This window comes from Crotalus tigris, unplaced genomic scaffold (genome assembly GCF_016545835.1).
Source record: "Crotalus tigris isolate CLP2741 ecotype Arizona unplaced genomic scaffold, ASM1654583v1 scf7180000017937.1871474, whole genome shotgun sequence".
Lineage (NCBI taxonomy): Eukaryota > Metazoa > Chordata > Lepidosauria > Squamata > Viperidae > Crotalus > Crotalus tigris.
The window spans coordinates 182,169-206,584 of NW_024096729.1; the positions used below are offsets into that span (position 1 = coordinate 182,169).

At 41.1% G+C, this 24,416-nt stretch overlaps 1 protein-coding gene across 4 annotated transcripts in view; it reads left to right on the forward strand.

Moving 5' to 3' along the window:
* Positions 1-24,416, forward strand: part of PPP1R1A (protein phosphatase 1 regulatory inhibitor subunit 1A) — an 81,146-nt gene that overhangs the window by 19,659 nt on the left and 37,071 nt on the right. For all 4 annotated transcript variants that reach the window (XM_039344731.1, XM_039344732.1, XM_039344729.1 and 1 more), the window contains one exon: positions 22,506-22,566. In XM_039344731.1, the coding sequence (XP_039200665.1) occupies positions 22,506-22,566 (61 nt within the window). The remainder of the gene's footprint in view (positions 1-22,505; positions 22,567-24,416) is intronic.

Genomic DNA, 24,416 nt, shown 5'->3' on the forward strand with positions numbered 1-24,416 from the left:
CCAAAGGTTCTGTGGGTGCTCACACTGTGGTTAGATTCGCACAGTTTGTCAGACTGGGCTCAAAGGAACTTGGGCATTAAGATCTTTAGTGTGTTGTGGGAATCTAATGCACAGATATAGTATAGGTGGTACCTTGCTCAATAGTAGTAACTGTGAGAGAGACCTCGGAGTCCTAGTGGACAATCACTTAAATATGAGCCAGCAGTGTGCTGCAGCTGCCAAAAAAGCCAACACAGAGCTGGGCTGCATTAACAGAGGGATAGAATCAAGATCATGTGAAGTATTAATACCACTTTACAATGCCTTGGTAAGGCCACACTTGGAATACTGCATCCAATTTTGGTCACCATGATGTAAAAAAGATGTTGAGACTCTAGAAAGAATACCGAGAAGAGCAGCAAAGATGATTAGGGGACTGGAGGCTAAAACATATAAGGAACGTTGCTGGAATTGGGTATGTATAGTTTAATGAAGGGAAGGACGAGGGGGGACATGATAACAGTGTTGCAATATCTCAGGGGTTGCCACAAAGAAGAGGGAGTCAAACTATTCTCCAAAGCACCTGAAGGCAGGACAAGAAGCAACAGATGGAAACTAACCAAAGAGAGAAGCAATCTAGAACTAAGGAGAAATTTCCTGACAGTTAGAACAATTAATTGGTGAACAACCTGCCTCCAGAAGCTGTGATTGCTCCAACACTGGAAGTTTTTAAGAAGAGACTGGACAGCCATTTGTCTGAAATGGTATAGGGTTTCTGGGGGTTGGACTAGATGACCTTCCAACATCGTCATCATCATCGTCATCATCATACCAGCCCATTGTCTTAGTATGGTTTATTTGTTTGGGCACAGCCTTTTATGTAAACACAGCGGTGATGTTTTGTTAATTCAGTTTAAGGTTTGGCATGCTATGTGAATCAAGCTCCTGAAAGAGATTTAATTAGCCTGACTTGTTTGGAAGTGGGAAGCAACTGAGAATTTAAGGTGTTTTTTTTTCTTTATTTGTATCTGGTCTATTACGGTCGTGTTAATAATTATACTAAAAACATTGATTAAATGTGGCCAAACACTTAAATGTGGGGGCTGTAGTCTCTATTTTTGTAGCATCTGTGTTTGGTTCCCAGTTGCCTTGTAATTCTTAAGTAGTGGCCCAACTTGGGTGGCGGCGCCAAACATTTGATTTTCAGCCCAGTTTTGCTTAATTTATTAATTTCAGGTACATCCTGGGAATGAGGTGCAGTGGCTGTTAATTCTTTCTCTTTTGGCCAACTTCTGTGCTTGCACAAATTGAACTCTAGCCAGTTCATTCTGGCGCCCCTGTTGTGATGATTGGCCTTTGTGATAATTGCCAATCAATGTCGGAAATGGGTCTAAAAATAGCAGCCGAGAGTGGCAGTTGGATGACGTCCAGTTGCCAAACAGCCCCACACTGCTACAAAATACTCTCTTAGTAAGGAGAAAGAACTGAAGAGATGCAGAACGAGGGTAGCTTTTTCATCACCTCATTTTCTTTCCCCACCCCAAACAAGAAGAACATGATGCTGAAGGCTCTTTAATTCTCTTTTCTCTAGGTCCGTTTATTATGGAAAACAGCATGTCGGACTAACTAGGAAAAGCTGGCAGGGTGATAACAGTCATTTTTCTCTGCTCCCAGAAAGAGCAGAGAGTAGCTTCCAGAGTAACTCTCTGGTTGATGTGGACAGCGTGGTATTAGGAATCTGAGGATGCTACGCTGGGAAGGCTGATTTCACATGATGACTGAATTGGGATACATTTTTGTGATGTCAACTTAAAGCTAGGGAGCCACCGTCCAGCATTCTCCAATTCAACATCCTTTTCTTTTATTTATTTATTTTTAAGCAAAGTTTCTCCTGTCTCCTTCCTCTTTCCCCTCTCCAAATCCTCTGAAGAAAAGAGAATGCTGGCTATAACCATAGCTTTGCCTGTGATGCATCCAATTCTAGATATGTATTGAAGGGGAAAATAATAGGGGGTGCAGAGAAAACGTGCCAAGGAGGAAGAAAGAGTGGGCCACAATGAGGGAGAGAAAGGAGCTGTAGGCGGTTGAATATGAGGTGTGTGGTTGGGACTGGGGACAAAGAACCCCTTTCAGCTCTAGGAGCATTGCTGCCAATTCCTGTTTTATTGATTAATTAACACAATTTCTGTATGATTTCTACATACCCCAGTCTCATGCCTCTGTTTTTGATTTTTTAAAAAGGTATTAATTGCAGTCCCCACATGACTAAGAGGTGGCAGGTTAGGGAAGATGGTTATATTTTGAAGACAAGTAAATGGTGTGATTTGGCTAGTAAGTGTTCCAACCACCAGCAGCATTTTTGCTTAGATCCATCATAGACTTGTAGAATTGGAAAGGACCATAAGGCTCATGCAATTCAACCTTTAACAGTGTGCAGGAGAATGAATTAAAGCATTCTTGAGGGGTGGCCGGCCATCTCCTTCTTTAAAACTTTCCAAGATTTCCAGGAGCCCACAAACTCCATAGCACACACTATTGCTGTATTGCTGTCCAGCTGTTCCTGAGGTCAAGCACACAGAGCAGTAGGAAGACCATTGCCGATATTCAGCCTGTGCCTCCTAATTCACCCTTTGCTAATGAGAAGGGAAAAGAGAAGCAGTGTTTCAGAACTGTCTCAGTTTTCAGCATCCTGAAGATTATGGGGAGGGAGGGAGGGAGGGAGAGAGAGAGTGGAGAGAGAGAGAGAGAGAGAGAGAGAGAGAGAGAGAGATTAAAGAAAAGCAAGTCACTGTACCTTCAAAGGATTGGAGAGACAGAAAGCATGTGGAGACTGCAGTAAAATCCTACATCTGGCAATTCATGTACATAGGAAGTAAACATTTTTTTTTGTTTTGCATTTAGAGGATGAGCCTCCAGTGCTCTATTTAGCTCTTTGCTTCCCCCATTCTGTGCTCAAGAGTATTGTTTTATTGTATGTTTGTGTACACAAACTTTCACTGTATATGCCTGGATGGATAGATGGATGGATGGATGGATGGTTGGATGGATGGATGGATGGATGGATGGATGTTCATCTTCAGACTTAGATAACATGTAGATCAGCATTTCAGGCTGCAGAAGGCTCTATTTGTTTAATGCTTAAAGCAGGCACATCTTTAGAACTAACACAGATGGATATTTGGTTGAACACAGAAAAGTTCATCTAAAATGCATATTGAGTTGCCTGCCATTAACTCTGTTTTCCCTCCTAGTGATTTTTTACAATCCTTGCCAACAGGGAATAGTGGCGCTTGACAGCACAGCACATCTCTGTCTTTTCTAGCTAAGCAGTTTCCAGTTACAGGACCAAGGCTAGAAGCAAAGCTGGGGGGAGCTGCTAATCAAAGTTGACAGTCTTGGGTGAGGTAGGTCAGACCAGTCTGCCTAACTCAGCTCCTTATGTCTCTACATATCATCTTTGGTATGGAGGTAATGGATATTAGCTCACATTGTTGCTGGCAAGTGTAAGAAACCTCTGCCAGTCTTTGAAAAGCATTTTATTTATATGGATCACAAGGAAACATTAGCCATTCTGCAACTGCCCAGTTTCCCAAGGGCAAGTAGCAGCTGTTTTGCAACAGCTTAGTTAAATCTAAATCTTATCAATCCATAATATTCTAGGAACAAGAAAGGCTTCAGTCAACTTCTTGGCCCTACTTAATTTATCAGTCCAGAGATACTTTGCTTTTTAAGACAAGGGCTAAGGTGGTTCCTTTCATACACAAAAACAGGGCTGTTTTAAGACCAGCAATGAATCTATGTCATCCAACACACCTAAATGCAAGCAGAAAGCTTAGGTGGCTGTGGCAGATTACGTGTTTGCCTGTGGACCTCTTCCTCCCAGAATTTGTTATCCAAGGTGACCATATATCTAAATAGCCTGTATGAGCAGATGTCTTCTCTCCATTGTGTCCACAACAACCCTACTGTGATGAGCTACTTAGGGTCAACATTTTGTTTACCTTCCATCCTTCCTTTATCTAGCTATCCAAATAGCGAACATGGTGGAATGTGTTTTGGATTCCAGCTGTTCTTCAAATTAAAGATGGGCAAAGATAGTTTGAATGATAGTTCCTGCAATTTCTTCCCAATATGGGTTGATGGGACTTGAAATCTAAATCTTGTAAATGGATCAAGTGGTTCATCTATGCATATACATGCGTTAGATCTTGGTGAAGGCTTCAAACACATGTGTTCTTGTTTTATGCAAAACCTTGATATTTACGTGGTTCTATTTGAGCTTAGGCTGGAGTGGGTGGTATGAAAAAGGGCTGCTGTAGGAGATTAGGCTGCTAATTAGGAGATTCAGGTGAACCCTTGGATGTTGAAATGGGAAATAGCAGAAGGGGAAGGAAGGTCCAATCAATTTTTCCCTGGGAATATGGAAATAGGGTTACTGTGGGTGGCTGATGGCCCCATGGCATTTACAAGCGAAAGCTCCTTTGTAAATCTCAACCATACTGAAAGAGAGTAAACAGCCAAATAGAAACACTTGTTGACTGAACTCAGAAGTAGAGCAAAGTCAAGTTTGGATGGGGAAAGCCACTTGGGAATACCAGAGCGATAGGCTGGAGCAGTGTTTTTCAACCTTGGCTACTTGAATATCTGAGGACTTCAGCTCTCAAAAGTTTGAGAGTTGAAGTCCTCACATCTTCATGTAGCCAAGGTTGAGAAAGACTGGGCTGGACAGAGAAGTCGTAAGAACATCCTAGAAGAAGATGTAAACTAGTTCCAAACATTGCCAGGAACTGTATGGATTTAGTCACCAAAGCCAACCTCAACTACAAGGTGTCTTTACAGGTAGTGTTCAACTTACAACTGTAACTGAGCCCAGAATTACTGTCCTAAGTTTGTGGTGATCATTAAGCAAGTTGCCATGTGACCATACCCAATTTTATGACCTTTTTTGCAGTGGCCATTAAGCAAATGCCATGGCTAAGTAAACACTTTGGTCATTAAGCAAACCTTATTTTTCCCCCCCAATGGGTATTTTATAGTGGAAATCGGAAATAAACTGGAAATGTAAAAAAAAATGCTGAAAATTGCAGTCATGTGACCACAAGACACTGTAAATGGCCATAAATGGGAGCCGATTGCCAAGCAGCCAAAATGCACTTATGTGACCATGATGTCTGTGTGTGTGTGTGTGTGCGTGTGCGTGTGTGTGCATGCACACACATGCGCGTGCTCCTGTGTCCATCAGAACTCCGGAATTGGATCAGAAATAGCTCTGAGGAAATCTGTCATAATTTGGTACGATTGCTAAGCGACTAGTCGTTAAAGCGAGGACTACCCGTACTTTTTCTTTTTTTAGACAAGTGGAAAAAAGTGAACTGAAATGCTGTGAAATGGCACATTTTCGATTGCTTTTTATATTCAGCCTTTGAAGAGCAGGAAGAGGTGACCTCTCCTCTAGTGATAGTTTTGGTGGCAGAACACTGACAGTTGCTTCTGAAGACTTTCTCAATCCCATTCCCAAGCGCCCTAGATGTGTCATTTCGTTCACTGCACATTGCCATTGTCAAAAATATAAAAGAAGCGGAGGAGGCTGTCTCCCCTCTTCGCTCTTCACTCATTGTTTATATGCTTTAGTGGGAAAAGGCATTGACAGCCAAGAGGAGCTTGCTTGGATCAGGATATCTTAAGTGATGCTGGTGGGGGGTTTCATTGCACGTTCAGCCATGCTTTACCTCACCGCCCCTTCTCTTCAGGGCCACTGATGTGCAGCCGTGGCCAAAAATCCTATGAAATTTACAAAATGGCCTCTAAATGCCTGACAGGTAGCAATTGTAGTTTGTGTCACCAAACCAGCGTATATTTTGAAGCACCTTTTAAAAGTTGACAGATTGATAGTGACATGAGCTTCTGGCAAATCATACTTTTTCCGGCTGTGTTTTCTCTCCTTCCTTCTGACTCTCTCCTCTTTTCCTAAGGAATATGTCAAGATGCTTTTTCACATCTGTTCCCAGTTATTCTTGTCACTGGCATAGCTGTGCAAATGAGCTTGGGTGTCAAAGGGCATCTCTTAAGTATCTGCAAAAAGTTCCTTGACTCCCCCCCCCCCAGATTAATTCATTCAGATACTGTCCTGGCTGCATTTAAGAATGTCTGAGGGGGGAAGAAATGATGAGTCATGTAGTGCAGAAATTCTCAGAACCATGCCGGATGTCAGGAAACAGCACAAATTATTAAAAGTATAGAGTTCATGTGTGTTAGTTATACCTTCACGTTGGATAGATTTCAACTGGTATAAAATAGCCTATTGTAATGCAATGTGCTCCATCCACAGCTATAGAAAAAAAGAAAAAAAGAAATCTGGATATTCTGGGTTTTCATTTGAAATTGCAAAACAAGCCTAGTCTTAAGAACTTAGAAAGTATAATACTTAGATACAATATGCCTACATATGGGTCATCATTCCTTACCTGACAGTTATCTGTCACGTTAGTTCTCTATTATCTCTCAAAGAATTAACTATTACACTAGTCACTATTTCCTTTGAAATATTCCTGCTAAAAAACCAAATTTACCCACAACCACTGTCACTGTTCTAGTCATTAAGAATTTTATCTTTTGCAGACCTCACCACTCCTAACTAATTTGAGTAATTCCAAAAGTCTTTGTCAACATTCTGGCTACACTAAATCTTGCAGGCACTATTAATTTTTGCCATGTTCAGACATTCTCCATTTGTTACTTGTATACTGGGAAATGGGGGTGGGGTGGGAGAGAAAGACTCCATTATTGTTCCTAACATCCTACATGTCATATATTAAATCCTTTCAATGTCTCTTTACTGAATTGAGATTTCTGAAAGGAGCCCTCAATCTGTAAACAATAGCAGAATGTGCAAAAGCACTCCATACAAAGTAGGTGTCCTCTGTAGAACCACACAGTTCACACATAATGTACTTTTGAACAAATCTAGGTTGCAATGATCCAGAATTTCAATGTGTTTGGCCCAATTACTACAGTTCTATAAAAGGCTAAGTTGGCCATCTCTTTTTTCTGGATGGTAGAGGTAGACTCCTCCCTGCCAACAGGTTCCCAGGAAGGAGCACACTGGGTTTATTTATAAGACTTATATACCGCTTTAAGTGCAAGCACTCTCTAAGCGGTGTACACCAGTAAGCAATGTATATATATATATATATATATATTTACATTGCCCCCAACAATCTGGGTCCTCATTTTACCTACTCCGGAAGGATAGAAGGCTGAGTCAACCTTGAGCCGGTGAGATTTGAACCGCTGACCTGCTGAACACAGTCAGCTAAAGTGGCCTGCAGTACTGCACTCTAACTGCTGCGCCACCTTGGCTCAGATGCTAGAAACATCTTATTGGATTCTGAAAACTGGAAACGAGTGCATGTGCAATAGGTAAGGGACCTCCCCTCCTCTATGTAGGCCATCAAAAGCAGAGGGCAACAAAATGTGAGGCTTCACCTGCAATTCTGAGAGGATAATTGATACTTGTCAATGAAAATGAAAAAAAAGTGCTGTAATATTTGATTTGAACTCAGATACATCTTATAATATGGGGAGGTTGACCAGGCAATCTATGGAGAGTCAATGTCAAGATCCCTTGGAGTTTAGTTAGGCTTGGATTGACCAGCTCTTGAGAACAGCACCATCAGAACACAGTTTGGAAGCTTATAACATGTCAGGTCTTGCTGTCTGGGGCTGTTGAGAGCTTATAAGAAATTACTTTTGACAGGCTTATGAGATAGATCATCGTCTTCATGTGACCACCTTTGTAGGGATGTCCAATGAAAGAGGTGATCCAATTTCTTGAGCTACTGTATTTTAAACCAGAGAGGGATTTTTACACATTCCTTTCATGTGATCATCCTGTTATTTGACCTAGTAGTATTTTGAAGGCCTGCTTAACATTAGAAGGGAAGAAGGAAATGAAACAGTGGGAAGAGAAGGCTCTTCTAACAAGCAGCAGTATTTCACCAACAATGACTGATCTCAAAAAAAAAGAAGAAGAAGCCCCAAACAGGGCTAAAAGCTAAACTTGGAAATCAAGGAAAGTTCCCAGAAGATGATAATGGCAGATCACTTTCATACTGTTGTTAAGATCACAAGTTTGATCCTGTGGCTTCTAACAAGCTTACTGTTTTTTTTAATCAGGCTTATCCAATGAAAGCAAGAGGTTTGCTTAATGGCAATAATTGAAAACCAGTCTGGAGCAGTTATTTTGACGGCCTTTGGTGGAACCTCATTTTGGGAAATCTTAAAATGTTCATTCTTAAACTACTTGCCATAAGACAAACTCAACAGAATGATCACTACAGCAAAGCTCCTGATCCTGTGACCGAATAGTGGATTTCCTACTCAACTGCTACTGCCAGGCCTATGAGAATTCCTAGGAAGTAGCATTACTTGACAAATGGCATCCATTTTGAAGCACTGTTGCGATTGCTCTTCATAATATTCCTCCCAGTCTGAAGCTTGACATTCTTTAAGATCAGGTTCTAAGAAGTACACTGGGTTATTTAGAGCTGGAAACTCACTTCCTTGATGCCCCTCTGAGGGGAATAAGAAATGCCTATAAAAATAAAAAGAGGGGAAATGTTTCATCTATACACAGTGGGTCACTTATTCAGAGTCAACAATGGTAGGTCATCTCACCTATTTTTATAAAAAGCGTTCCTTCCCAATCTTAACACTCTCAAAATGTGAGGTTGTCTCTAGGAAATAACCTAAAGCAGCTCACTGCAGGCTGGTAGCCTGATTATTTTTTCCAGATTTCTCTTTCAAGTTAGGTTGAAATCCAATATCATACCCCATCTCTTCACCTTGGGCTACTTTACAAGGAGTTAGTAGACTGATACATGCAAAAGGCAAATGTTTTTCCAGCTCAGGGCATTGGAGCTACTCTAAAGAAGAAGAAAAGGTGGTTTATTCATAGCACACGGACTCCAGATAACCCATTTGAATGGCTTGGGACACTCTGATGTAGATGCTGGTCGGGCTATGATCCACATTTGTTTCTCTATTGGTTTTGTCCTATTATATTTTTTGAGGATGCACAGCAATGGAAAAGTAATCCAAATACATAACTGTAAAGTTATTAAATCAGCCAATTCTGTGTGCATGTGTGTAAATAGCTGCTATATACAAAGATTAAAGGATGAAGATGCTTTCCAGATCTTTAGTGGAAGATTCTTACAAATAGGAGGTGCTCTTTCAGAGGAACACCTGAATTTCCTACAGAAGAGAAACATGAACATGCCTAACTGGGAAAAGTACACCAAATAGGTAGGATTTACTCAAGACAGAAAGCGCTGCAGGTGCCAAGCCACATAGGGCTTTTCAGATCAATACTAGCACTTCAAATTGTACACAGAAGCCTATTAGCAAACAATACAGTACCCGCGAATGTTGGTTCTCACCCATTAACAACAGGCAGTGCTTTGCATTTTGTACTGATTACAGTTTGGTGAGAATCTTCTCCCACAGAGGCATGTTGCTCCCCCTTAACCAAATACTTCATATGAATGGGGCACTCCACTGTACTTTGTCAAAACAAGGTCAGTCCAACTTGATTGATGGCACGTGGACAAAAGAGCCCCTTACTGTCAAGTGGAGCTGCCATTCTGATCTGAGGCTTTGCAGAGTACAGCTCGGCTTGGAGAAGGGACTTTGAGAGGATCCTTCAATCATTCTCCTGGCAGGAAAGCACTTCCTTGACGTTCACACATACATTCCCAAATACATAACAAATGCAGTGCACATCTGTCAGCTCTAGTCTGGACATGGATTATTCATTGGTTAAGAGGCATATCAAAAGCTAAAGCCGATCTGTGACTTCTCAGCACCTTGCCTCCTTCGGGGCTACTTTCCTGTATCAGGAAAAGGGAGAATGAAAAATAACTTATGTTCTGGGAGTCCCTTAAGGGTTATAGAACTGTAGCCTGTTGGACTGTGAAGTTTACCCTCTAGTTCCAGTAGTACTTTGGTGTGCCAGAAAGAGGGTTTTTAAAAGTCTTTAACGGTATTTGTGGTAGCTTTGCCTTGCAGTGTTTGAGCTCTTCTGCTCTTGTGGGAGATCCAATCCAGCTTAACTAAGGGGTTGCGTCTTCCATCTGAAAATACGGCAAAGTCCTTAGTATGTACAGTCAGCTTAAGATGGAAGAGGCATGGTATGGTATGGTATGGTATGGTATGGTATGGTATGGTATGGTATGGAATTTTTTATTTAATATAGTCACTCATTCCAGTGGATTCTGGATAGCTTACAAAATATAATACTAAATTTGTAGGGGGTTGCTTCCCTCTGCTTTTAATAGAAGAGACCTTGAGTGCAACATTCTGCTCAGTCCTAGTAAATGGGCAGAAACACTGGGAGAAAGACCACTACCCAGCTAACCAGGCCCATGAATGGAAAGCGGTATGCCTTTCTTTTTCTGTTCTCTGTTATTGGCATTGAGCCCAAAACTATCAAGCTCCAATTAGTTATAATGCTTGGGGGAGGAAGACTCAGCCAATGAAGATGTGAGTGGCTCACCTGGCTGGTGAATGGTGAATGGTCCAGAGGCCCAGATTTTGAAGGCAGCCTCTAGATCAGGGGTGTCAAACCGCCGGTCCGTGGGCCGGTTGCATCATGTGAAGGCCGTGCCCAGCCCAGCTCTGGCAATGTAAAAAAAGTTGCAATACTCACAGCACGTCACATGATGCGGCGAGTTTGACACCCGTGCTCTAGATGCTTCCTGTAAGGGCAGGCAATTTTTACAAATAACTCAAGATGGTGAACATACCCAACTCACCTTCCTCCTCCTCCTATTTCCCCCCACAATAACAACGCTGTAAAGTAGGTTGGGCTGAGAGACAGTGACTGGCCCAAAGTCATCCAGTTGGCTTTCATGGCTGAGGCAGGACTTAGATATATATCTATAGATACTATTTTTCTGTATTTGTCTTATTCTTGCTTTCTACTATAGTTTGAACAATGCCTGCTAAACTATTCTCATTTTATTTGTTTTTATTTGAAAAATGGCAAAAAAATACAGAATTTAAAATAACAAATTCATAAGAGAAACAAAAGGAACTGAAGAAAGGAAAGGAAAAAACAAGGAAAAATGGGGATAAACAGACAAAAATGAATACAATATTTCTGAATCTTTGCGATGTGAAGTGAAAACAATACGTACTCAGTATTTCTATTCAGTGACATTTGTACACCCAAAGGCAACATTTTAGGGAAGCATTAATAATATACTGTAACTAATAAATGGACTTGAGTACATTTAGTCTTAATTGTGGGAGGTTTCAACGTTCTTTGTGTGTTGTGCCAATTTTTAAATCAGAGCAACTTCCCATACATTTAAATACTTCTTTTTCAATGAACCATGAATTTTAATTGTCCAGTTTTTGCATTATTGGATTTGGCAGTTAACAGCAGGAAATGAATTAATTTCTTATGCTACATTGATTTATGTTTGTACAATTTATACAACATTAAAAATATGAACAATAAACCAACAGCAGGGCTCATTATAAAAGCTTGTCGAGTGATTTTCCTAATTTCTTTACAAGCCAAATGGACTAACTGGGCATTGCCAAAGAAGATGGTAATATGCACCAATTCAGTTGATGCATCTTGTCAATAAAATATAGTGCAATTTTAATGTACTGGAGTGCTACCTATGACTTGTCCTCCTATTCCTGATGACTTTCTAAAATTGATTTGAAAAAAAATCTGTGCCATAAAGAGTTCCAATGAGATTAATCATGATCAAATATCTTTACCATCTTCCCTAAGTTTTTAATTTTCAAGAGACTCTGACGTTCTCAGTATAACTAATAAGATTGTTTTCCTGACGACGTACTGATGTAGGAAATCCTGCCCTTGGGGACCCACAAGCAAGCTGGTAATCACAGGCATCAAATTTCATAAGCTATGATTGGAAGATTCCACTCATATTGGTCCCACTTCCGAGAATGTTAACTGTGCCTAAATTGTGGTCTCTAATCCTGGGGGTGGGGCTTCAATTTAAACATTACTATGGAGATCAATGCTCTTGTCTGTTGTCAGGGCAAAATAGCCATTTGCAATAAATAGTAAACCAGGAGCTACAGAATCAGATAGTCCTCCAGACCAAAACAGAATCACAGGATAAGCTAGAAAGGTAGGATTGCAGAGTGAGCCAGGAATCTAGATTGAAGAACAATGGAAATACTAGAAGAGGGTAAGACATTCCATGTAGTTTGCTTCATCCTTGCTGCTGATCAGATTTCCAGATTATAAGACCAGCATTCATTGCTCCAAACATGTACTCTTTTTTTCATGTCCTAATTTATTTCCTATGTAATTTTTCTTTAGCACTGCACTTTGGGCATTAGGTTCATTCATATGCACTTACAAGAAAGAAATGAAATGTTTTTAATGGAAATCCCGTGCGTTTCTCCTCCATCTACACAGGAACACATCAAAAGGCAAAAACTCAGGTGCCATCCCACTAGTCCCAGCTTTCCTCCTTTTTACTCTTCCCTGTGAGATGAAAACAGGACCATGGGAGCCCCAGAAGAAAATTGTGTCAATTATTGTATTCTTGTCCTAAAAGAGAGGTGACTGTCCCGAGTATTAAACTTGGTTTGAAGGGGTGACTTTTCTGACTGTTCTCATGCCCTTGTATTTGGCTAGTTGCTCAATTATTCATAAGCATTAGATTGTCTCCCTTGTATTTCCAACACAATTCTGAACTCTGTCATTATTGTTGCAAGAAAGCCAAGGGTCAAACATAGTCGCAGACCAGGTTGCTGAGACCTTCCTTTGTGTAATTAGCATTTTCCCATTTTACAGAATTATCTTTTTTTAAAAGACTTTTTTATTAACTAAATAAATGCAAAAAAAGAAAAAGATTACACATAATTATAAAAGAACAATAACAAAGCTGAAAAAAGAAGCAAAAGTTTACAATGTATATTTACAGGCATCAGTAAATTAAAACCATGATTCACTATAATCATTCATTGCTGATCAATTAACCAATTCTGCAAACAACTGAATAGTTGGAGCCATGTGTTTGTCTTTGTGACACTGAACAATTAGGACTTTAAGTCAATTTTCATGGTTCAGCATTGAACAAAAATCTATTGAAATTTTTAGTTTCACACAATTATCATCATTGTCTGCTATCTGTCAGGCACAAATAACCAGGAACAAGAGTTGAGTTCAAACCACTAAAAGTTTATTACATGCTATGTATACACAAGAATCTGGTCTATTAATGGTCAAGGCATATTGGCACCAGATAAGAGTTAACAGAATTCCTGGGTGGCATGACTTAGGTTTCTTGTGCCTGCATAAGGATTCCAAACTGATGACTCATTTGATCTCGCCTCTGCCTGGTCATCTCCTACAGTACCCAATTATCATTTTGTGCTTGATGTTTTTAAAGGCATATAGGGATTGCTGGTCCAACATGCATCTTGGATGGGAGCCACTAAAACCTGAAAGGGGCAGATAGCCTTCCCTTCCCCAGAGAGGTTTTCTCTATAAGTTTTAAACTTGTAGCTCCCATTATCCCACCGACTTTGCCAGAAGTAATTGATGGTAGCTGTGGTACTAGGGGCCCAGGGGCCTGATGTAATGGACTGCAAGAATAACCTTGGGAGGCAGGAAAAGAGGTACAACCCTAGACAATGATCTGATAACAGAAATATGAGTCAAAGGGGATGGAGAAAGCATTTCAGAAGGGATCCTCCCTAGTTCTCAGGGAAGTAAAGGCAATGGAGGGGAAAAGTGATTTCAAACTTGCAAGATTCTGTTACTGTAAACTTACAACAAAAGTAGCATTTGTATTCCTAGTTTTGGTTTCCTGGATGGATTACCTGCACAGACTGACATCTCCACAATTGTTATATTCACGTAAGATGCTATGCCTGGAAAAATAAAACATACTTTAGATTATCGTGGTAACCTGATTTGCAAACATACTAAAAGGATGTTGATTTGCAAAGATATTAAAAGGATGTTGATTTGCAAACATACTAAAAGGATGTTGGCATTTCTTCAAGGCTTTAGATTCCAAGATACCAACTCTGCAGGCTGAGGAAAATGACCTTAAGAGAAATAGATCAGATCCTTTACTAAGGTGACAAGGGGCAAAACTAAGCTTTGAAAGATGAAGGAAAAAAACTGAAGCAGATCCTCTCTAATTCATACTAGTATATGGGGGAGGGGGAGTGAAGTCAGACTTGTAAAACACTGTTACTTCTTTTTCTTCTTCCATTTAATTATGTCTAGTTCTTAGAAACAGCCTGGACAATTTCTGCAGGTTTCTTGACAAGGTTTTTTAGAAATGGATTGCCATTGTTTTCTTCATAGGGCTGAAAGAAAGTGACTAGCCTAAGGTCACCTAGCTGCTTTGTGCCTCAGGCAGGACTAAAACTCACAGTTCCCCTGGTTTTCAGCTTGATGCCTTAGCCACTGCATCAAACTCTTTAAAAAACCCAGAATTTCAGCCTTCATGTAAGTTGATGTCTTGGTTTGGTCTAGATCAGCAGCCTCCAACCTTTTGGGCACCAGGGACCGGTTCCATGGAAAAAGGTTTTTCTGCGGATAGGGGATGTGGTTTTATGTGGTGCCTCTATCCCACCAATGGGGCTTCACTTGTTTGCATGGCCCGGTTGTAGGCATGCCGCAGACCGGTGGGACCCCTGGTTTAGATAGTGAAACTAATACCAACCCACCCCATTTTAGTCTAGTCCAGGGGTAGGCAACCTTGGCTCTTTTATGACTCGTGGACTTCAACTCCCAGAATTCCTGAGCCAGCCATGCTGGCTCAGGGATTCTGGGAGTTGAAGTCCACGAGTCATAAAAGAGCCAAGGTTGCCTACCCCTGGTCTAGTCTAATATTATTGGGCAGTTCAACCAGAGGATCCTCAGTTGATCTGTTGCTGACAGAGAAATCTTCAAGAGATGTACTAAGCCTAGCTCTGAGTTCAAACTAATAGTTCAGGTGCTGCTTTTCAAACAAGTGTCTTTCTTGACAGAGACAAAGAGACAAGATTCCTTATCACTCACGGGAGGAAAAAAGTATCAGTTATCAGGGGAACAACCCTTCAAGCATGCTTTCTGGGGTTGTGATACCCCATTTTTTCAGAAACTTAACTAGGTGTCACCATTAATGATTATGGAGAGGTGAAGTTCACCCAACATTTGATTGGTCTCATTCTCTCCCCTTCCCCCTTCCCCCACTCTAATAATAATACCTCGTGCAGCTGCTCATTCACTTTTTTTAAAAAATAAATAAAACAAATCTGGACTTTTGAGCTGAAATATTGATTCTTGACAAAACATATGGGCTAATTATATGCCATAAATTTAGACACTCAGGGAATTTATAATATCCTGCATTTATTTATAATATCCTGCATTAGCTGGAGAACCAGATTGCCAGCTTCCCTGAATGCAGAGGCATTATTAATAGCTTCTAACATAGCACACTTCATCTCCAAAGAGAGAGGGAGAGGGAGAGGGAGGGAGAAAAAGAGAGAGAGAGAGAGAGAGAAAGTATAATTAATTAATCATTTAATGCTTAACAGCACTTAACTCCATGCTGCTCTCTACACAGAAAGAAAGAGCGAGTGTGTACACTGTAGACATTAAGCACTTCAGTGTATTTAACTCTCTGATCATATTAAGTGCAGCCTGGAGCCAGCAGGGAGGAGCTGGAGCTCCTGTTTCAGGGCAATGCATTTCATCCAGGACTTAGGAGGAAGCAGCCTGGCTTCTTCCAAAACTAGAATGTTCAGTAGCCCTGGCAGCTAGCCAGCACTGAGAGATACTATGGGCTATCATTTGGGGACATCTAGATGAACATGTATTGTCTGTCCACAATGACTCAGTCCTTAAAAAATGTCAGGTGCAAGACTGACTTCTATACTGATTGGGTTGGGGACATTGTACAAGCCATAATTGGCTGGAAGAGGTAACTGCTGGAGGAGGGCAAGTGATCTCACATTTGTTGGGATGTCACTGCACAAATGACACACATTGTCAATGTCCACTGTTTGCATCCAATGATGTCATAACATACATTACTTAATTTTGGCACCACTGCAGCTTCAGTGTTGGCTGGATTCCCACTGAAGGGCTGAACTATCAGTCACAGCTGGCAAGCAGTCATGGCTAGATTCACACAAGTCCAAAGTCTAAATTAAACAAACCATCTTAAAGCTGAGCTCACCCAAGATACTTCACCTGGTCAGATACAAAGATAGCATTTGCATTTGCACTCCATGCCAGGCCTGGTTAATTTTGATAAACTTATGTTTGTTCACTTGTAATTTCCTTTTCTTGGCAGCTTAATGATTTTTTGTATATATTTTATTAGTTTTTATGGGGTTAGGAATAAGGTGGGATTGGGGTTGGGATTTAGGTTAAGGTTAGTATTAAAGTTAGGGTTAGGGTTGGGGTTGGGGTTTTTCCAAATAAGATTTTTTTTTTGTGAACCTAGGGCATCTAGTTAAAATATGGGTCAATGCATTATGTAATCAGCCCTCCTCCCACTGGATAAATTCACTAAGCTTCTGAAGCATATTGTGTGAATCCATCCTATGGTTTATTCTGATCTGGGAACCCAGCCAGTGATATTGTGTTGGCTTGGATCCACTCTGCATCTCTGCCTTCTTAAATTCCATTTCCCTTTCTGTAATTTTCTACAAAGGACAGTCGGCTTTTCAGTTCATGCACTTTACTGTTTCCAATCCAACAGAATGTGGCAAAGAGATTATGTAAAGGGGCTTGGGGCTCTCTTTTTATATTTATCAGAGTACTAACTTTTTGAAAATTGAACAGAACAAACTCCGGGGTAAACATAAATCAGCTGTTTATTGTTTAAAAAATTTAAAACAATAAAAGCAACTATTTACAATGTTAAAACAAACTTAGCTTTCACTGATCCACTGCCAGCGTCTTCAGAGTAAAGCATTGAGGGTAGAGAAAGATCTCTTATAAGCCTTGCTAGCCTAATTTCTTACACATTTTTTTTGTAAAAATTTTTATTTTCAACTTTACAATACATAACAATCTTACAAATACTTCAGATAAAAATTAAAACAAATTGATATACACCACATTCAGTCTTGCCCGCCCATTTCTCCCCAAACCGCATCCCACCTCAAACCAACTTACTTCTTTCCCTCTTTTTCTTCACTCAGCTTTCGCTGATCCACTGCCAGCGTCTTCAGAGTAAAGCATTGGGGGTAGAGAAAGATCTCTTATAAGCCTTGCTAGCCTAATTTCTTACACATTGACCGTGTGATAGGGCCATTCGTCCTGACAATGAACAGCTGATTTATATTTATCCCGAAGTTCGAAGATTGTGTAGTATTGAATAGATATGCCCGGGATTCGGATTTTTACAGTTATTAAGGATACACACACACACACACACACACACACACACACACACACACGTACTCAGAGAAAAACATAAATACAATATGTTACTCGGTTACACAGATGCCTGCCAAAGATTACTGCTTGTGGTGGGATTGGAGACAACTTCAGAAGCTAAGCTCTGTGCTGCCTCCCAATCTTAACCTGCTAATAGGTTTAGGTTTTGCATGGCACAAGTTTGGCCCTCATCATCTACAAGCCTAGCACATATTTCACACTTCAGAGCATGCTCTTAGAGAGTCAGGTTTCGTGGTAGTTAGGAGAGGTTTTGTGCAAATTCAGTTAGCCCTGAGAAAGATAGATTCTACCTGTTTTTATTTAAACAAAAAATAATAATTTTTATGGCCCATTAATGTCTCAGGTTCTATCATAAGCAACCTGTTAGACCTCAAAGCACTGCAAGACTATTAGTTTGTCTATCACACGCTACACACACCTATCCCTTTGAAGATCTCTTAGTTCATGGCCTTTGTGCAGCACCTGCAATTCAGCTGCTGCTGATTTTTCAGTAAGTTAAAATGAAGCTAAGCAATACACGATTAAGTCAGGAGAGGTGGAAAGGGGAAGGAGAAACAACTGGTGAATAAAAAGCGGGGGAAAAAAAGCTAAACTTTTTTCTGCTTGTTGCACCCATTTTCCCCTGACCCACGCCTGTGCTCTTCCTGACACATACAAGACTTACTTATGGCTGCTAATTATTCATTCATTCTGAACTTGTGCATTCAGACCTTTGGTTATTGCATGCTATGCTATTGCAAGCTTTTTTTTCCTTTTTCTTTTTTGAAGAAGAGCGTCTAAAAACACTAGCTGGCTTTGAAAGACACCACAGTTCACGTTATGATTGGAACTAGTTAATCAAGCAGGTAACTCTCCTTTTTTTGCAATGCCTGCACTGGCTCCTGGGTTTCAAATGCTTGCAGAAAATGCTGATTGCTGCCTAGCAAGGCACTAAATAGCTCACAACCATTCCAAGATATCTAATTGCCTTTCTCTGCTCATAGGAATCCGCTTGGACATTTGGTCCTGCAGGAGGCGTTCCTATCAACCTCTCAGCTGCACAAGGTTGAGATGTGGAAAGTGTTTTCTATAATCACAATTAACCCATTAAATTCCTCTCTTGTCCTTCCCTGGCTGTCCTTACAAACTGCTGGCTATAACCCTTCCCCCCCCCCAATCATCTGGTTTCTTGTACTTGATGTTTTAAGAGCCCACTCTTGATTTAATTTTCTCTCTTTTCATTTCTCTCTTTATCTTTATCTGGCATGGTACCTTTTTCTACTTCTTTCATGCTCCCGCTTGAATTTTCAAAGAAAAGTGGTACAGCCCAACAAGGACCCTGCACAGGAGCACAATCAGTGTTCAGAAGGCTTTATTCCTAATAGGAGCAGTTGCTCTACTCTGTGCCAGGGGACTCTAGTGGCTAGCATAATCTAGCTAGCAGCATCCCCCACTGCCTGTTAATAATGAGTGTAACAGCTGGCAACTGGGGATCCCTCCAAAGGCGGCTGTCAAATTAGGCAGCTGCCTAAACAGAGTCTGCCAAAATGTCATTGCACAACAGAGGCTGATCTGCGTGTGCTGAGCCTCTAGTGGGGGGAGACTGTCCCACTCCAAAAGGTATGGCAACTAGCACCTCCTACCAGCTGGAAATCCTCCTTAATGGAAAAGCTGCCCCAGGAAGTCTCCCCTGTGTCGGCTGCCATTTTACTCTTTTGCTACCTTTCTAGTGCCAGACAGCTATTTTCTACCAAGAGTGAGGAGAACCTGCCGAACCCAAAGAAGGGAGGGGAGAAAAATGAATTTCGCCCTGACTTCTCTTGTCAGTTTTCCACAACCAAACAGGGAGGGATCCTTTGGGCTGGAGGATGTGCAGGTCATATAACCTCAGTAGTTATACTGTGATTACCATTCTTTTTATTTTGTTTTGTTTTCAGGAAGAACTCTATATCATTGCTCTGTGTAGGGATTCATGCTGGCTCAGGAATTCTGGGGGCTGAAATTCACAAGCCATAAAGGGGCCATAGTTCTCCACCTCTGATTTAGAGGGTCTTTTATGGTCTGTAGCTTTAAAATGGGAGAAGCCCTGTGTACTTGGCTGGAATATGGAAGATTTTATGTTCCCCACCCAAAAGCAGCAGCAGAGAAACCCAACCAGAATGATCTTACTTCAATTTCAGCCCATCAGCAGCCCCAGCAAAAAGACTGGGACTAGATGAAGGCTGAAAGCAGGATGAACTATATTTTTGGCACGAGGTCTGCAGTTAGTCTGGTTGAGATGTGGAGAGCTGCATGAAAAATAAATGTGGCTATGTGGGAAATAGGAGGAGGGGGAGGGGGCTGGAGCTATGAATATTTCATCAATTAATTGCGTGTATGTCCCGTATTTTTATTCCATCCCTGCATGTGGATTATGCATCCCATAAAAGATGTGAGGCTTTTTGGCAACAAAGACTTCATCATTTCCCCCACCATCCCCGCCTTCCTCTGCCATCCTCCTTCAGTATCTGGTTGCAGGTAAGACTGCGCTGAATGTCTATACTGCAGCTTCCTAAAAAAGGAAACGGTAGAGGCTAAAAATATACACAGTGAACAAACCAGTAACATAATAAAGCAATAAACACTTCAGTCCAGTAGTACATCTGAGACATAACATCAATGCAGCCTCAGCCAACAGCGCGTTAAAAAAAAGATCAAATCAAAATATCTGCATAGATGTTGAAATATAAAAGAGGTCACCCTGGGAATAGAAGTGGGGCCATTGTCAAAGAGGATTTCTGCTGTCCTAATTATGGCTGGGTGTGTGTGGATATATTCCATGGAGGGCCACTGATGTTAATGAAGTACACTGTGTTTATCTATTTTTTTTTTTAAAAAAAACGTATATCCAATATAGCAAACATACCCAATAATAAGCCGAAATAATAATAATAAAGTTGGAAGGGACCTTAGAGGTCATCTAGTCCAACCCCTTGCTCAGGCAGGAAACCCTATACCATTTCGGACAAATAGCTGTCCAGTCTCTTCTTAAAAACTTCCAGTGTTGGAGCATTCACCGCTTCTGGAGGCAGGTTGTTCCACTGGTTAATTGTTCTAACTGTCAGGAAGTTTCTCCTTAGTTCTAGGTTGCTTCTCTCCTTGATTAGTTTCTATCCATTGCTTCTTGTCCTGCCCTCAGGCGCTTTGGAGAATAGCTTGACTCCCTCTTCTTTGTGGCAGCCCCTGAGATATTGGAACACTGCTATCATGTCCCCCCTCGTCCTTCTCTTTATTAAACTAGGCATACCCAATTCCAGCATCCTTTCCTTATATGCTTTAGCCTCCAGTCCCCTAATCATCTTTGTTGCTCTTCTCTGTACTTTTTCTAGAGTCTCAACACAAGGGCTAGAAACCAGAGTCTAAAACAACAGCTAAAAACACCGGTTACAAATTTAACAATATTGAGCTGAAAATAACTTAAATTGGAAAGAAATGCAAAGCACACTTATTGATTCCTCAGGCTGGAATCAAAAGAGATGTTTTTCCCGGTCTTTGAAGGAATTGGAGAGGGTCCTAGCCACACACAGACTAGACAAACTTTAACACAATTGGGATATGTTAAAAACTGGTTAGAGGGATTCTTAGCAGCACCTTTCTTCCAGCAATTCCCCCCCCCAAAAAATATGAAAAAGTAATGTTCTTTATTTTTGACAAAAGCATGGTTTGCTATGGTCATCCCTGCATGACATCCTTTAGTTTGCTTAGCCATGGAGTCCTTAGCTATTCTATTCAGACCGTTTTCCTCCAGCTCAGTCAGTGGTATTATCTCAATGGCCAGCAACTGATATGCCTCCTGGTTCATCACCAGTCAAAGTGGCTGAGCTGAGTGAGAAGAAGAGGGACTCTAAGCATGGTGTCTTCTTGAAGGAATATGAGGGTGACAGCATCACTGGGCTGTCTGAAGATGGGAGGTAGCTGCAATCTAAAAAGAAGTGCTGAAAATTAATTGTATTGTGATGTGAGAATAACCTTGGGAGAGGTGAGGAAGAGCCACAGCCTAGACCAGGGGTCTTCAAGCTTGGCCCTTTTGTGACTTGTGGATTTCAATTCCCAGAATTCCTCAGTCAGGCACGCTGGCTGAGGAATTCTGGGAGTTGAAGTCCACAAGTCATAAAAGGGCCAGGTTTGAAGACCCCTGGCTGAGGAATTCTAGGAGTTGAAGTCCACAAGTCATAAAAGGGCCAAGTTTGAAGACCCCTAGCCTAGACAACAGGGAAGAGAAATCTGAATCCCAAGGAGGGATGAGGGTGAAGAAAGCAACTGTCCCTAGATCTTTGGAAAGTAAAAACATTGGGGGGGGGAGGGAACACTTTCAGACTTGCAGGTTCCTTTTACTGTAACTTTACAGTAAAGGTAGTATTAGTACTTATGGTTTGGTTTCCTGTCTGGACTACCTCGAAAGGCTGACATCATGTTCTCAAGGATTAAATGTCACTTTTGTGAGAAAGGATTGTTTTGTTCAACCTTGTTTGCTCAAAATGGTTCTGTTAATTCTAACTGTGCTGTTTGTAGTCCTCCATGGTGATGATGGCTCTATCAAGGTTTTTTTTTTTTTTTACTCCATTGTCAGTCAAATAATTGGAAAAGAACACTACCAGCATAATGGGTAGGGCATTGATTGATCAATCAATCGATCGATCGATTGTTCAATCATAGGGCAATGGTAGGGCATATAAGTGCACAAATGTCTTTGATGCCTACTTCCCATCATCTCCAATTAGTATTGCCTTTATAGACAGAACTAATGAAATAGCAGTTCAACATGTCCGTTAGATACCCAGTTAGAAATAACTCAGTTCTCACAGTACTTTGCCACTGACTGCGTCTTTTGAGAACTGCAATCTAAAAACATCTGCATAAAAACATTGGCAGTGTTGCCTGTCTCCAGTGTACCATCTACAATAAAGAACTATCTTGGGAGTTGCTGACAAATAACTATCTATCTCTCCTGTCTGCAGTTTTTTTTTTTTTTTTGGATATTTAGAAAAAAGTTCCTTACCAGCAGTTATTGTAATTAATCTCTCTTCCTCTACAGATCCGAAGGCGTCGCCCAACTCCTGCCACCTTGGTCTTGAGCAGTGACCAATCATCACCTGGTGAGAGCAGATGCATGACTTGATTGAATGAAAATTTCCCCTCCCCTCCCCGTCCAGGAATGGTTTGCTGCTATTCAGTAGGTCAGTCCTGGAGAGAATTTGAATAGTAGTATGTGAGACAACAAAGACTTTAAATCAGGGATGGGAAGGGGATCTGTAGTCATCCAAGCATGACTGAAATATCCTCCCAGCAGCTGCAAGCCAATATTGCTCAACATCTAGATCTAGTAATATCTCAAAAATCTAGAACTAGTAATATCTAGATGGCCATGACCAACATCTAGTAACATCTAGATGGTCACCTCTCTCACCCATGCCTGTCCTAAAATATTGCTCATTATTTATATTATGGAGGCATCTTTTCTGACCCCTGAGGAAGGGGATATATGGGGGCCTCACTCTGATTGGTACAAGGGACTATTTCTGATATTGCTGAAACTCTCAAGCTATAGCTAAGGACTAAGAGCCAGTCAGCTCTCTCTACCCCAAAACATAACTTTTTGCTAAAGCCTTTGCTATTAATCAGGTTTTTCAATTGCTTTTTGCAGTCCAAAATAGATTACAGAGTATGATTGAGGCTAAATAATGGCAGTTGAGTCCTGCCTTTATTCATGATTGCACAATTGAAGCTGGGAGGGCTTTGGCCAGCCTCCCATTCCTTTTCTGTACTGCTCCTGGTTTTCAGTGAATAAATTAAAATTAAAATTATTGGATTTATGTTTGGATAAGAGGGAGAAGAAAAAGGAATTTAACTAATGAGTAAAACATGTGTGGGCGTAAGAAAACGTAACTCTTATCCTGGACAAGGCAATTGACCCCTATGCAACTTTCAAAACACTTGACAAGATTCATACATTGTCAAGGCAATTGGAGAGTGAGGAAGCCACAGTGCCCCCCCCCCGCCCCACCGATGCACTGTGAAGGAACTCTAAAGATGTAGAGTCACCTCCCAAGTGAACTGCCGCAATATGCTTTACATGGGGCAACTCTTGAAGAGCATTCAGAAGTTGCAGCTGTTCCACAATGCAGCAGTATGGGCAGAAGTGGGCACACCTCAATGCATCCATGTAACAGCACTGATTTATGAGCTTCACTGGCTTACAATAAGCTTCTGAGTAGGTGCTGGCTGACAGCTTTTAGCCCCTATGTGGCATGGCCCTGGTTGTTAGTAAGGTTGGCTATCTCTGAAGGTCTGTGTCTATATTACTCAAACTAGTGGGATGTTTCAGGTCTCTTCAATGAAGCAGTCTCACCTGATGGGGCCTTGGAAATGTGCCTTTTCTGTCTTGGAATGTGCCTTAAAGAACACCCTCCCACTTGGGGATATGGATGATCCCCAACCCTATTGGCCTCAGGGAAAGCTGCAAAGACTGACCTTTCCCCCCAGGCACTGGGGCCAGGATGTTGGTAGAGCAGGCACTGGGTAATCTGTCAGTAGCTGGAAGTAAGTTTTATTGAAGTCTTGATTTGTTAAACGTTACAAAAGTTTAATTTTTTTAAAAAAACACTAGTTATAAAGAAGATAAGAACCATCCTAAGGCTTATAGATTAGAGAAAAAATAGGTCAGAGATGAGGATTCCCTTATCTATATTATATTCCCTTCCCTTCTTTCCCTCCAGGGCCATCTTTCCGAAACTAAGATTGTCAGTGCAGCAATTGGAATTTGTGTCATGCCTATCTGGATTTTTAATTGACTGGCTTTACATTACTTTCATTAATGTAAATTGGGAGGGAGTTGGAAAGAGAAATAGCAAGGAAGGAACCTAAGCGATTTATTAAGGTTGGAATAAAAGTGGATATACACATGAATACATTTTTCGGGGGGCCCTCCCCAATTTGCCAATGTTTC